This window comes from Somniosus microcephalus, chromosome 1 (assembly GCF_052327205.1).
Source record: "Somniosus microcephalus isolate GS21.2 chromosome 1, FLI_Smic_1.0, whole genome shotgun sequence".
Lineage (NCBI taxonomy): Eukaryota > Metazoa > Chordata > Chondrichthyes > Squaliformes > Somniosidae > Somniosus > Somniosus microcephalus.
This window is the reverse complement of record NC_140987.1, coordinates 53,797,803-53,813,831: the sequence shown is the minus strand read 5'-3', so window position 1 is coordinate 53,813,831 and position 16,029 is coordinate 53,797,803. Positions and strand designations below refer to the sequence as shown.

General features: G+C 51.2%; 1 protein-coding gene across 2 annotated transcripts in view; it reads left to right on the top strand.

Moving 5' to 3' along the window:
• The window catches only part of ufsp2 (ufm1-specific peptidase 2), a 186,592-nt gene that overhangs the window by 155,225 nt on the left and 15,338 nt on the right, over positions 1–16,029 (top strand). For both annotated transcript variants that reach the window (XM_085981385.1, XM_085981395.1), the window contains 2 exons: positions 6,248–6,324; positions 8,060–8,184. In XM_085981385.1, the coding sequence (XP_085837511.1) occupies positions 6,248–6,324; positions 8,060–8,184 (202 nt within the window). The remainder of the gene's footprint in view (positions 1–6,247; positions 6,325–8,059; positions 8,185–16,029) is intronic.

Sequence of the window (16,029 nt, the reverse complement as noted above, 5' to 3'; positions counted from 1 at the left end):
AAATGCCTTTAATTTATAGAAACATGTCTGTTTTAACCAGTCAGCCAGCTTGTTTTTTTCTTACCATACTTCCTTCTTTTGACTTTGGGTACATACTTGTTTTTCACATTTTTTATCTTGTTCTTAAAAACTTTCCATTTGTATTCTACAACGGCCTCATCACCACCCTGTAGTGTTAGCCAACTTGCATGTTCCAAATCATCTGCCATTTTCAAGTAAACAGCCTGGGACAGATGTCCACTGGTGCCAATGACCCTATTGTATCTCAACCAAGGGGCCATTTTTTTTCAAATGTGAGCCCGGACAGTGAATGTTGCTTAACTATTCACCATAGGGGCCTTAGTAGTAACTCAGTTCTGTACTCCCCTGACATTATGCAACGGTATGTTTTGCTGGGATCACTAGACAAATAATGGGAGCATCAACCCTTCCACACACAAAGGGTGGTAGAAGTTTGGAACTCTGTTCAACAAACGACAATTGATGCAAGATCAGTTGTTAATTTTAACCTGAGATTGATAGATTTTTGTCTACCAAAGATATTGAGGGATATGGTCCAAAGGTGTATATATGGAGTTAGGTCACAGATCAGCCATGATGTCCTTGAAAGGCGGAACAGGCTCAAGGGGCTCAATGGACTGCTCCTGTTCCTATTTCCTTTGTTCCCTTTCCAATTATATTTTATTCCTTCCTCTTCCCCAGTTGTTAAGCTCAGGGATGCTGAGGTGACTGAGATTGACTAATTCTGCACAGAGCAGGGATCGAACCCAGAAAGTACCAATCTGCCCCATTGTTCCTAGCTTGTATGCTGCTGTATCACAGTGACACAGCCATTGGAATTGTAGGTCAAATAGTTTTGTCCTGTGTTTTTTGATTCATCAATATTTCTTAGAATAGAATCATAGAATGGTTACAGCACAGTAGGAGGCCATTAGGCCCGTCGAGCCTGTGGCTAGAGCTCTGCAAGAGCACTTCAGCTAGTCCAAATCCCTCACCCTTTCTCTGTAGCCCTGTAATTTTTTTCCTTCAGGTACTTCTCTAATTCCCTTTTGAAAGCCACGATTGAATCTTCCTCCACCACCCTTTCAGGCAGTGCATTCTAGATCATAACCATTCGCTGCGTAAAAAAGTTTTTCCTCAAGTCGCCTTTGGATCTTCTGCCAATCACCTTAAATCTTATGTCCTATAGTTCTTGACCCTTCCACCAATGGGAACAGTTTCTCTCTGTCTAGACCCCTCATGATTTTGAGCACCTCTATCAAATTTCCTCTCAATCCCAGCCTCTCCAATCTATCCACGTAACTGAAGTCCCTCATCCCTGGAACCATTCTTGTAAATCTTTTCTGCACCATCTCCAAGGCCTTCACATCAGTGAAGTGCAGTGCCCAGAATTAGGCACAGTACTCCAGTTGTGGCCGAACCAGTGTTTTAGAAAGGTTCATCATAACTTCCTTGCTTTTGTACTCTATGCCTCTATTTATAAAGCCCAGGATTCCATATATTTTTTTTAACCGCTTTCTCAACCTGCCCTGCCACCTTCAACGATTTGTGCACATATACCTCCAGGTCTCTCTGTTCATGCACCCCCTTTAGAATTGTACCCTTTAGTTTATATTGCCTCTCGTCATTCTTCCTACCAAAATGTATCACTTTGCACTTTTCTGTGTTAAACTTCATCTGCCACGTGTCCGCCTATTCCACCAGCCTGTCTATGTCCGCTTGAAGTCTATCCCTATCCTCCTCACTGTTCACTAGACTTCCAAGTTTTGATTCATCTGCAAATTTTGAAATAGTGCCCTGTACACTTAAGTCCAAATCATTAATATATATCAAGAAAAGCAGTAGTCCTAGTACCGACCCCTGGAGAATACCACTGTGTACCTTCCTCCAGTCCGATAAACAACCGTTCACCACTACTGTCTTTCCTGTCACTTAGCCAATTCCGTATCCATGATGTCACTGTTTCTTTTATTCCATGGGCTTCAACTTTGCTGGCAAGCCTATTATGTGGCACTTTATCAAACGCCTTTTGAAAGTCTGTGTACACCACATCAACCGCATTGCCCTCATCAACCCTCTCTGTTACCTCATCAAAAAATTCAATCAAGTTAGTTAAAGACGATTTGCCTTTAACAAATCCGTGCTGGCTTCCCTTAATTAATCCACATTTGTCCAAGTGACTGTTAATTTTGTCCTGGATTATCGTTTCTAAAAGCTCCTCTTACTACCTGTTTACTATTTATATGCCTATAGAAGACTTGGATTCCTTTTTATGTTAGTTGCCTGTTTATTCTCATACTCCCACTCTTTGCCCCTCTTTCCTTTTTCACTTCCCCTCTGAACTTTCTGAATTCAGCTGGGTTCTCACTTGTATGACCTCTGTCATATGCCCCTTTTTTCTGCTTTATCTTACTCTCTGTCTCTTCCGTCATCCAGGGAGATCTGGCTTTGGTTGCCCTACCTTTCCCCCTCGTGGGAATGTACTTCGACTGTACCCGAACCATCTCCTCTTTAAAGGCAGCCCATTGTTCGATTACAGTTTTGCCTGCCAATCTTTGATTCCAATTTACCCGGGCCAGGTCCGTTCTCAACCCACTGAAATTGGCCCTCCTCCAATTAAGTATTTTGACTCTAGATTGCTCTTTGTCCTTTTCCATAGCTAACCTAAACCTTATGATACTATGATCACCATTCCCTAAATTTTCCCCGACTGAAACTTGATCCACCTGACCCACCTCATTCCCAAAACCAGATCCAGCAATGCCTCCTTCCTCGTTGGGCCGGAAATGTACTGATCAAGAAAGTTCTCCTGAACATACTTAAGAAATTCTTCCCCCTCTCTGCCCTTTACACTATTACTATCCCATTCTATATTAGGATAATTGAAGTCCCCCATTATCACTACTCTATAGTTCTTACACCTCTGCAATTTCCCTTCAAATTTGCTCCTCTATATCCTTCTCACTAGTTGGTGATCTATAGAATACACAGAAACATAGAAGATAGGAGCAGGAGTAGGCCATTCGGCCCCTCGAGCCTGCTCCGCCATTCAATGAGATCATGGCTGATCATCCAAACTCAGTACCCTGTCCCTGCCTTCTCCCCATATCCCTTGATCCCTTTAGCCTTAAGAAATATATCTAACTCCTTCTTGAATATATTTACTGAATTGGCCTCAACTGCCTTCACCTAGTGCCTTCACAACACCTAGTAGTGTAATGGTACCTCTATTGTTTCTTAACTCTAACCAAATAGATTCTGTCCTTGACCCCTCCAGGACATCCTCTGTTTCCAGCACTGTAATATTCTCGTAATCAATACTGCCACCCCATCTCCTTTCTTTCCTTCCTTATCTCCCCTGAACACTATGGCCTAGAAATTGGGTTGGGGCACCAAAGTGGCACAAAAGTTGCCTGAACGCAGGATTTAGCGCAGCGTTCGAGGCTTTAGCGATCGTCAGATATTCAGTTCCATTGCCTCTAGAGGGAGACGGGGCGAGGCTCGAGGCGCTCCGCGTCCCTCTTAGGGCGCTGAAACTGAATATCGCAGCGCAATGTGCCGCAGCGCCACACGCTGCGGCACAGCACGCTGCAGTACTGCAGGCCTTCCTCCCACTGTTAAGGGGGAGGGGCCTGCAACAGCGCGATCCCCGCTCGCGAGTGCCGGCAAACGAGCCCGGCACCAAGGAGAAGTGCCGGGCTCTCGGGAAACAGCCGGCAATGCCGCGGGGGGGGGGGGGTTGTCAGGAGGCCGGGGGCGGAGCTGCTGGCAGGCGGCCGCCCCGCACCTCCACCTTAACTTGCGCCGCTGCCGGCACAGTAAGGCCCCGTGAACCGGGCGCGGGTAGCAAACGGCGCAACTGTGGCGTTCGCTACCAAATATCGCGAACGGGGCGCGAATGGGGCGCTGCGCACACCGATGACGTCATCGGTGGCGGCGCAGCGCAAATGGCTAACGCCACCATTAGCGCCCCTGCTGAATATCGCGGGAGGCGCAGCCAGTGGCGCTACAGCCACTGACTGCCTCTTTAGGCGCTAACAGGTGGCGCTACTCACCCAATTTTTCCCCCTATATATCCAGGAATATTTTTGAGCCAGGTCTCCGTTATCGCCACATCATATTCCTATGTGGCTATTTGTGCCGACAGCACACCAAGCTTATTTACCACGCTTCATTTGTTTACATACTTGCACTGTAAACCTATCTTAGACCTTCTTGTATTTTGCCTTAGCCTGACCCCACCTAATACCTCTTACTCTAGTGCTATCTGTATCTGCCACTCTTTCTTGCACCATGTTTCTCCTTTCTAATGCTACATCCTGGTGCCATCCCACTGCCAAATTAGTTTAAACCCTCCCCAACAGCACTAGCAAACCCCCTGCCCCCTCCAATGAGGACATTGGTCCCGGCTTTGTTGAGGTGCAACCTGTCCGGCCTGTATAGGTCCCACCTCCCCAGAACCGGTCCTAGTGTCCCAGGAATCTAAAGCCGTCCCTTCTGCACCATTTCTGCTGCCACGCATTTTTCTGCTCTCCTATTTCCAGACTCACTCGCATGTGGCACCGGGAGTAATCCGGAGTTTACTACCTTTTGAGGTCCTGCTTTTTAATCTATTTCCTAGCTCCTTAAAATCTGCCAGCAGAACCTCCTTCCTCTTTCTACCTATGTCGTTGATACCGATATGGACCACGACCACTGGCTGTTCACTCTCCCCCTTCAGAGTGTTCTGCAGCCTCTCAGCGACATCTTTGACCTTGGCACCAAGGAGGCAACAGACCATCCTGGAATCACGTCTGCAGCCGCAGAAACGCCTGCCTGTTCCCCTAACTATTGAATCCCCTATCGCTACTGCTTTCCTGATCTCCCGCCCCCCCGTACAGCTGAGCCACCTGTGGTGCCGTGGACTTGGCTGTGGCTGTACTTCCCAGAGGAACCATCGCCCCCACCAGTATTCAACCGGCTGGAGAGTGAGATGCACTCAGGACTCCTGCACTACCTGCCTCGTCCTCCTTTTCTGTCTGGCGGTCACCCATTCCCACTCTGCCTGCACGCTCTTAAGCTGCAGGTTGACCACCTCCTGGAACATGTTATCCACGAAGCTCTCAGCCTCGCGGATGCACTGCAGTGACGCCAGCTGCTGCTTAAGCTCTGAAACCTGGAGCTCGAGCTCCTCCAGCCGACGACACTTCCTGCACATGTGGTTGTCCAGGACACGGGAAGCATCCTGGATTTCCCACATGGCACAGGATGTACATTCCATGGGACTGAGATGCCCTGCCATGACTCTATTCAATAAACTTTTAACTATCTTAGCAGAAATAAACTTAAAACTTAAAATAACACTCACCAGCAATTCACCAATCAGCTCCTTCCCTTGTGCTGACATCACTTTAGGTTTTTTACTCTGATGTCACTCTTTCAAATTCTGCCTGTGTTGAGTTGCTACCAGTTCCACTCCCCTCAGGCCCAGCTCCTCTGGTCTTGGGTCTGCTCCCACTACGCTCTTTATCCCAGCTCGAGCTCAGGTCCGAGACCTCCTCTGGTCTCGGGTCTGCTCCCACCACACTCTTTATCCCAGCTCTCGCTCCCGCTCAGGTCCAGCTCCTCTGGTCTCGGGTCTGCTCTCGCCACTCTCTTTATCCCAGCTCTCACTCCGCTCCCGCTCCGGTCCGCCGCCTCTGGTCTTGGGCCTGCTCTCGCCACGCTCTTTATCCCAGCTCTCACTCCGCTCCCGCTCCGGTCTGCCGCCTCTGGTCTCGGGCCTGCTCTTCAGCTGGTGACCACACAGCAGTCAAGTGGGATGGGAGGAAAACATTGTATAGGAGGATGTATTGATACAGAAACATGGGGGGGAAAGCAGTGGAACTTGGGTGTTAAGTCCCATATACCTATTTTCTCCTCATGCCTCTAAATTGCTCCTGGTCTCAAACATAAAACTAGGCTGGGTTTGGGCCAGTTGAAAATTCGACATTCGTATGAATTATTTAGGTGTTGGTTTCGGTCTGAATTTGGATACAAATCTGATATTTGTTTACTAAATGGCATAATGGTTAACTGGGATATATTGAAACTAGTAGAGGAATAAAATCCAACATCCCAACATATTTATGGTGAAAGTGCATGCTTTTGTGTTTAGCATTTCTTGTATGAAGTTGTGGCACACAGCAGAACTGAAGGATTTGTGTTCTTGATTTAAAATGTTTTTTTCAACAAAAATGAAATAAAGGAAATGCTTTAACTTTTACAGCACAGGTTCTGAGATTGCTATGTCAGCTAGGGAGCTTTCTGAACATTTCAAGGTGCAAGGAACTCCAATTATGGTTGGTAAGTGCGTGATTTCATTCCTATATTTTCCTTTATTTTTGAACATTTATTTTAATTCTGCTTAAGAAATATGGCTGGTAAATTGTGTAAAGCGAGAGAGACCTTTTATTATGCGGTGTTATGTAAATTGAATATTTTTAACATGGCTCTTTTGCATAAAAGTAATTAGCAGAGGTGCTCTAGAGAAGTAATGGATTGGGACTTTTTTACACAGTAATGTTCAGCCAACTCAAAATTAGGATCGGAAATCCTAGTTACAGTTCTTGATAGAACCTCAAAATACCAGTGTTATGAAGAAACTCAAACTAATAGAGTTGTGACGAATTTTAGTATTTATTTTAGCTGAAGGTGCGGCTGCTAATGGTGGACCGATTAAAAATTGGGGATGCGCAAGAGCCAGATATGGATGAGTGCAGAGATCTCGGAGGGTTGTAGGGCTAGAGGAGCTTACAGAGATAGGGAAGGGCGAGGCCATGAAGGGATTTGAAAACGACATTGAGAATTTGTTTTTTATATTCATTCATGGGATGTGGGCATCGCTGGCAAAGCCAGCATTTATTGCCCATCCCTCATTTCCCTTGAGAATGTGGCGGTGAGTCGCCGCCTTGAACCACTGCAGTCCGTGTGGTGAAGGTACTCCCACAGTGCTGTTAGGGAGGGTGTTCCAGGATTTTGACCCAGCTATGATGAAGGAACGGCGATATACTTCCAAGTCAGGATGGTGTGTGACTTGGAGAGGAGCTTGGAGGTGGTGGTGTTCCCATGTGCCTGCTGCCCTTGTCTTTCTAGGTGGTAGAGGTCGCAGGTTTGGGAGGTGGTGCCGAAGAAGCCTTGGCGAGTTGCTGCAGTGCATCCTGCAGATGGTACACACTGCAGCCACGGTACGCCGGTGGTGGAGGGAGTGAATGTTTAAGGTGGTAGATGGGGTGCCAATCAAGCGGGCTGCTTTGTCCTGGATGGTGTCGAGCTTCTTGAGTGTTGTTGGAGCTGCACTCATCCAGGCAAGTGGAGAGTATTCCATCACACTCCTCCCTTTAAAATCGAGGCGTTGCTGGACCGGGAGCCAATGTAGGTCACTGAGCGCAGGGGTGATTGTTGAACGGGTCTTGGTGTCAGTTAGGATATGGTATGTAGAATTGCATGTTATATCTGTAAAACAACCAATTTCTTTTTTTTTAAATGAGCTGAATTACCTTTTCTGATCCTAACTTTTCATGACTGATGCGGTTTATTTTAAACAATTGTACTGTATATTTGAAAGTAGATTAGAATACAGGAAACTTTGTGATATCCGGCACCGATGGGACTGGCGTGTTGCCGATCTATCAAAACTGCCGGACATACAAAGTTAATGTTGAAGCATACGGAGGTTTTCATCTCCGTATCTGACAATAAACACTGTTGCTTAGCAACAGCTTCTAAAGAGTTGGCTGCAGCTGCAAGCGTCTCTAGCTGAAGCTGTTGCTATAGCTACAGACCTTGCAGTGCCTGACTGGGGGGAAAAAAAGAACGAGAACAAAAAAAACTTATAGAAAACGGCTCCTGAGTTTTGCCGTTAGATCGAGTATTCCGGACATACAACCTCTGGATAAACCAAAGTTTCCTGTACAAGTATATCCACACTGTTTAAATGCAGGACATAACCTACTTATATGTGCAGCCACACATTTGTGCATTGATTCCTTAACTTCCGTTGTTCTGACTTTTATTGCTGCTGTTTTACTTTATAAAACAGGTGGTGAACCTCTCGCACATACTGTTCTAGGAGTGGCATGGAATGAAAACACGGGCAAAACAAAATTCCTCATCTTAGATGCACATTACACAGGAGAGGATGACTGGGCCAGTGTAATTGAAAGGGTATGTGGAGGAATAGCAGCAGCACAAATTATTTTTCTAATTGTATAAAATTTAAAAGGGGCTTTCCTGCTGGAATCAAATCAGGTGATGATGTTATTAAATCATTTATAATCGTGAATTGTTTTATCAATTTGAATTTTTTTTTAAAAACCTTTTGGCTGTCTTAAATGAGACTCCATCTCCGAATCAAGCGCTGTTTTCAATTGCTTTACATGGCCAATTTTAGCTGCACATTGCTGTGCCCCAACTGTAAGAATCTATTTCCCTATCTCTGCGTTATTTCAGGTCAAATGTTCTTAACTTCCATCTGACCGGGAGGTTTTGATTACTCAGAGATGTTTATCCTAATTTTAACATTCTATTATTTTGTTAAAATGAAAAATGCTGCTTTACATAGCCATACCAGGCATTAAATTTTATAGGTTTTGTCAGGGGACATTTTCCTTGAAGGCAGGATGACTTTGCTTAATGCACCTCCATTTGCCAGGATTCATTCAGAATTTGAAATAGAAACACAAAATGCTGGAAACACTCAGGGGGAGAAATTCAGTTGTTAGCGGCAGCCTCCAGCGGCTTAAGAGGGCGATAAGTGGGGCGCGAAGCGGCTAGCGCCCAGGCGCGGCGCGATCTGCGCCTCTCGCGAAATTGAGCGGACATTTAGCGTCGGCGCAAAACCGCAACGCCCGCTCAGCTGCGCGCGCAGATCCTTACGTCATTTCATGGTACAACGCCCTTGGTGCGCCCCGAACCGGAACTTCAGTGGCGCCCCCCTTTCCGCCTGGCGCTCCCAGCGACTGGTTGACTGGAACGGTTCTCAGTCGCTGTGGGGCTGGGGGGGCGCTATTTAAAGGGGGCTCTTCCTGGCTTCTTAGCGGTAGCCATTTTTGGACCACTCCTGTGCGAGAGAGAGATTTGCAGAGAGACAAAGGGAGAGAGCTTTCTGCATTGAGTCAGCGCTTGCACAGGTACTTCTGGCTTCAGCCCAGAACTTTGCAGTTGGATTGATTTTTCAGTGCCACAGCCTTGAGTGGCCACGTATTATGGGGGCTGCAATGGGTGGAAACGGTGGGTTTCTCCATTGCATTGAGAGGGCTCAGAGACACTGAGAGAAAGTGCCAATCATGGCCAGACGGAGGAGGGCCAACAGGCGTCGGCACAGGAGGCCTTACCCTCCCAGGGTATACCGCCAGCAGTTCTCATACCTCAACATGTCTGAGGAGCAGTGTATTCGGAGGCTTCAATTCAGAAGGGAGGTGGTCACTGAGCTCTGCCACCTGCGTCAGACAGATCTGCAGCCTCAGCTGAGGAGCAGGACGTCTCTGTCGGAGGCAGTGAAGGTGACAGTGGCTCTCAACTTCTATGCCACCGGCTCCTTCCAATCTGCTACTGGGGACATTGCCAGTGTCTCCCAGTTCGCAGTGCATTGCTGCATCCGCCAAGTAACGAATGCCCTCTTCAAAAGGAGACGTCAGTACATTTCTTTCCCCATGACCCTGGACAAGCAGCAAGAGCGCGCAATGGGATTTGCAAGAATAGCGGGCTTCCCCATGGTCCAGGGCGCCATTGACTGCATGCATGTGGCTTTGCGGGCGCCTCTAGAGAATGCCGAGGATTACCGCAACCGGAAGGGGTTCCATTCGTTGAACGTGCAGTTGGTGTGTGACCACAGATGGCTGATACTAGCTGTCAATGCCCGCTTTCCAGGCAGCAGCCACGACGCATTCATCCTGCGCCAGACTTCTGTGGCAGACCTTTACGAAGCCCCGGCTCACCCAGGAGTTTGGCTTCTCGGGGACAAGGGCTATCCTTTGTGCACCTGGCTGATGACCCCGCTCCGTGCGCCCAGCACCCCTGCTGAAGAACGATACAATGACAGCCATCAAGCGACCAGGAATATCATTGAGCACACAATCGGCGTGCTAAAGCAACGGTTCCGCTGTCTGGACCATTCCGGGGGAGCCCTTCAGTACTCGCCTGAGCGAGTCTCCCATTTCGTTGTAGTGTGCTGCATGCTGCATAACCTGGCTATCCTCAGGACTCAGCCACTGCCAGCACACAGTGGAGGACCACCAGAGGAGGAGGAGGAGGAGCACCAAGACGGGAGGGAGGCACAAAGTGCAAGGGCCGTCCGTCAGCGGCTTATTGCAAGTCGGTTCTAGGCCCCCTCTGAGGGAATGGCTTGTGCCATTGAAAGAACATGAATGGAACCGTTCCACAAACCCTGAGCCGGTCAAGGCAACAAAAAGTTCAAAGAGCAAACATGCACAATCTGAATAAAGACAATTATTTATTTAGCAAACTCTGTGCCCTTCCTGCATGACAAACAAATACAGAGAAACCCCCCAAAAAAGTCAGACACATAACTGGCTCTCACAACCTGGAGACAATGAACAAAAGAGTTGACCAAAAATGACCATGATCCTCGGCCTTCACTAAAAAAAAATGACAGCATTTTGCCACAACTCCTACTTTTTGGCCTGCAAAGGTGATCTGCCTTGCTTGTGAGATTGGCCCCTTCCCACCCCGCAGCTCCTCCGCAATGGGACCCCAGCGGCTGCAGCAAGGCTGGGGGAAGGCTGCTGAGTGTCAGATAGTGAGTTGGCAGATGCCCTTGGGGGAAGGCCTGGACCAGCTCTGGGTCTGGAAGGCCCGGCTGCTGACTGCTCCAACTCTGCATGGGCGGCAGCAGTCTGTCCTGCGGGTGGTGGCAGCTGCAGTGGAGGAGTGACAGTGTTGGCAGCAGGAATGCTGCCATCCTGACAAAGCACAGGCACTCCCTGGTCGGACGACACACTGGCACTCGCACGGGACAGCACTGAAGCATGCGCAGCAATCTGCTGAAGCACAGACTGCTGGCCTGTTGCGGCGCGGCGAGGGCCCCCGGCGAATCCTGCCCGATCCAGCGAGGGTGGCAGCAGTGCTCGTGTGGCCCTAATCTGTGTCTGCATCAGACCAGCCAGTGACTGCATGGCACAACTAAGCACTTGCGTGGAAGCCGCCTGTGCTGCACTGAAGTCCTGCAGACTCCTTGCCTGTGCTGCCCCGAATTCCTGTACACTCCTTGCCAGTGACTCTATGGAGTCAGGCATCCTTGCCACTGCAGCCATGAGCTCAGTGTGCCTGTGCTCCGCCTGGCCGCCCATTTCAGCGAGGAGCCGCACCTCCTCTGCGCTCACTGTAGCAGGACTGGAGGCCAGACTCTCCCTCCGGGGAGAAGGCCGCCGAGCTTCCCTATCCGCCCCCCCCCCCCCCCCCCGCGTTGCTGCAGCCCGCTGGGCCCCGGACCTTCACCCTCCTCAGACCCTTCCCCCCCTGCTCCCCTCCAGGGAAGACGTGTCCCCATTATGGCCATGGGCTGCCTCGGCTGAGGGTGGCACTGATGGTCCGGTTTCCTCTTCCTCCTCCTCGCCTGCAGAATCACTCACAGTGGCAGCTTGAGGGCCCGCCTCCTCACCTGGCGAATCAGCATCTGAAAGCAGGGAGGTACAAGAGTTGCTTTAGCGTGAGGACAGGGCGGCAGCGAGGGAGGCATGAGTGCTGCAATGCACTGCATTGGTTCGATTGTGGCAAAGGATGCTGGTGTGAGGCACAAGTGGAAGGAGAGAGGTCAAAAAGGTGATGACCTTACCATTGCTGTCCAGAACGGGGTCGGCATCTCCAGTGGCGAAGGGGCCAATCATCCGGCCTGCCATAATCCGTTCCACTCACTGCTCCAGATCGCTGAGGTCTTTAAGTTCAGGACGGCCTCCCCCGGTCCATTGCTGCTGCCTCCTATTGTGCGCTAGCTTGCCCTGTGTGGTAAACCACTGTTCGTATTCCACTGTGTACATGCCTGGACATGCCTCGGCTGACTCCTCCCACAAGTCCTAGTATAAAGGTGACTGCTCCCCAGCCCTTTGTATTTCTGGACCGGTCGACCACTCGAGGCAGACCTTCATTCTTTTGTTAATAAAAGCCTTTAGTTACTCTCTTAACTCTCAGTCTTTTATGAGTAATTGATAGCGCATCAATTTTATTAACAAAATTTTTATAATGGAGAAGATCCTCACACCAGCATGCCTGGACTTAGATCATCGGGAGGCGGACTCATCCACCAAGTTTACTCACTGGCTTAAGTGTTTCGAAAAATTCCTGACCGCCTCCGCAGCAATCAAATCGGACGAGGACAAACTGGATGTCCTGACCTCCAAAGTGAACCACCGAGTGTACTCGGTCATCCAAGACGCGACCTCGTACGTGGACGCTATCAAGCTCCTCAAGGACCAGTACACGCGCCCAGTGAACGAAGTGTACGCCAGGCACCTTCTGCGGAGTCGTAAACAACAACCTGGGGAATCGACCGTGGAATACCTTCAGGCACTGTGTATGCTTGGCCGGGCCTGTGGTTGTAAGGATGTAAAGGCCGCCGTGTACACAGAGGAACTTATCCGGGACGCTTTTGTAGCGGGCCACAGATCCAATTACACCCGACAGCGACTGTTGGAGCAGAGTGACCTCGACCTCAATAAGGCCTCTGAACTCGCACTATCATTAGATGCAGCCTACTGGGGCATGGATGCCTACTCCTCTGCACCGTGGACGCCGCGGGGAATGACAGCCTGGGACACGGTAGGACCGCCTCATAGCGCCGTGCCACCCCAGCCACACCCCAGCAACGGCCCAACTACCGCAGCAGTGTCCCAAGGCCAGACAGCAGTGCCCCAAGGCCAGAAATGCTACTTCTGTGGCCAGGCAAAACACCCCAGAGCGCGCTGCCCGGCGAAAAACGCGATCTGCTCGGGCTGCGGGAAGAAGGGACACTACGCTAACGTCTGCAGGGCCAAAGCCACCCCGAACCCCAGCAGCGCCGCGTGTGGGCCATGCGGGCCGCCATCTTGGGCCTCCCCGGCCATGTGCGAACCACCGGTACAGCAGCCATTTTGGACGCCTCCAGCCACATGGGGATCATGGACTCCGCCATCTTGGACGACAGCCGGAACGCAGCAGGCCCCCAACACCGCCTCATCTGATACCCGCAGCGACACACCGACCCCTACGCTGGCATCCGTTACACTGGACCAAGCGAGACCGCACCAGCTGGCCAGTTCCACAATGGACATTAAGGTAAATGGCCACGATACAATCTGCCTTTTTGACTCTGGGAGCACGGAGAGCTTCATCCACCCCGACACGGTGTGGCGTTGCTCTCTCCCAGTCCTGCCTGCGCACCAGCGGATTTCTATGGCCTCCGAGTCCCAGTCGGCGGACATCGGCGGCTACTGCGTAGTGACACTCGTAGTAGACGGGACCGTGTACGATCATTTTAAACTTCTGGTCCTGCCCGACCTCTGCGCTGCCGTCCTGCTGGGGTTAGATTTTCAGTGCCACCTTAAAAGTGTTACGATGGCGTACGGTGGACCCCTACCCCCACTGACAGTCCGCAGCCAGCAGCTCCCAAATTGCCCGCCGCGCACCAGGTGCAACCTCTCCACACTCAGAGTCACCGCCCCCCCCCCCCCCCCCCCCACTGTTTGCTAACCTCACCCCCGACTGTAAGCCCATCGCCACAAAGAGCAGGCGATACAGTGCCGGGGACAGGGTTTTCATTAAAACCGAAGTGGAGCGGCTCCTGAAGGAAGGGATTATTGAGGGCAGCACCAGCCCCTGGCGAGCCCAGGTTGTGGTTGTTAAGACCGGCGAGAAGCAGCGCCTGGTCATCGACTACAACCAGACAATAAATCGCTACACCCTGCTGGATGCCTACCCACTCCCCCGCATAGCTGATATGGTCAACCAGATTGCGCAGTACCGCGTCTTCTCGACCATTGACCTGAAATCGGCGTACCACCAGCTCCCTATCCGCCCTGAGGACCGCCAGTATACTGCCTTTGAGGCAAACGGCCGCCTCTACCACTTCCTTAGGGTTCCCTTTGGCGTCACCAACGGGGTCTCCGTCTTCCAAAGGGAGATGGACCGGATGGTAGATCAAAATGCGTTGCAGGCCACTTTCCCATATCTGGACAATGTGACCATCTGCGGCCGTGACTTGCAGGACCATGACACAAACCTCGAAAAACTCCTCCGCACCGCCCAACTCCTGAACCTGACATATAACAAGGAGAAGTGCATATTCCGCACAAACCGCCTCGCCATCCTTGGCTGTGTTGTGGAACACGGAGTCATCAGCCCCGACCCCGACCGGATGCGTCCCCTTATGGAACTCCCACTGCCTCAAGGCCCTGAAGAGGTGCCTAGGGTTTTTCTCCTATTATGCCCAGTGGGTCCCCTACTATGCGGACAAGGCCCATCCGCTGATCAAGTCCACTTCTTTTCCCTTGACGGCAGAGGCCCGCTTAGCCTTCCACCGTATCAAGGAAGACATTGCCAAAGCCACCATGCACACAGTGGACGAATCCATCCCCTTCCAGGTGGAAAGCGACGCGTCCGACTTTGCCCTGGCCGCTACCCTCAATCAGGCGGGGAGACCCGTGGCCTTCTTTTCACGAACCCTCCAAGGCCCGGAGACCAGACACTCCGCTGTTGAGAAGGAGGCCCAGGCGATTGTGGAGGCTGTGCGTCATTGGAGGCACTACCTGGCCGGAAAACGATTTACCCTGCTCACTGACCAACGTTCAGTTGCTTTCATGTTTAACAACAAGCAGAGGGGCAAAATCAAAAATGACAAGATCTTGAGGTGGAGAATCGAACTTTCCACCTACAATTACGAGATCTTGTACCGGCCCGGGAAGCTCAATGAACCCCCGGATGCGCTATCGCGTGGCACCTGCGCCAGCACGCAGATCGATAGACTGCGGGCCCTCCACAATGACCTCTGCCACCCGGGGGTCACCAGGTTCTTCCACTTCATCAAGGCCCGCAACCTGCCTTACTCTATTGAGGAGGTCAGGACCATGACCAGGAACTGCCAAGTCTGCGCTGAGTGCAAACCGCACTTTTATAGACCAGACAGGGCCCACCTGATAAAAGCCACTCGCCCCTTCGAGCGCCTGAGCGTTGATTTTAAAGGGCCTCTCCCCTCCTCCGACCGCAATGTGTACTTCCTCAATATTATTGATGAGTACTCCCGTTTCCCGTTCGCCATCCCCTGCCCGGACATGACCAGTGCCACGGTCATTAAATGTCTGAACGACCTCTTCACCCTGTTCGGTTTCCCCAGCTATATCCATAGCGACCGGGGCTCATGAGCATTATGAGCGAAGAACTCCGTCAGTACCTGCTAACTAGGGGTATTGCCACAAGCAGGACCACCAGTTACAACCCCCGGGGGAACGGACAGGTGGAAAGAGAAAATGCGACAGTTTGGAAGGCCGCCCTGCTATCCTTAAAGTCTAGGGGCCTTCCAACCTCCCGCTGGCAGGATGTGCTCCCCGATGCGCTCCACTCTATTCGGTCACTGCTCTGCACTGCCACTAACGCCACCCCTCATGAGAAAATGTTTGTCTTCCCAAGGAAGTCCACATCGGGGACATCGCTACCGCCATGGCTGACGTCCCCAGGGCCGGTCCTACTGAGAAGGCACGTGAGGACCCATAAAACGGACCCCCTGGTCAAGAGGGTCGACCTCCTCCACGCCAACCCCCAGTATGCTTACATTGCATACCCGGACGGGCGGGAGGACACAGTCTCCATAAGAGACCTTGCACCCTCAGGGGCCGCAGTAACCCACTACTCACTACCACCCGCCCCCCCCCCCCCCCCACGATCCGATATCCAGCCCCAGCAGACGGCAGGCCTGGGCCCCGCGACCCGCTCGACATCTACGAGGACGACACGCCTGTGCCACAGCCCACGCAGGACTCGACGCCGGAAGCTCCACTACCCCTGCCGTCGCCACGCCGATCACAG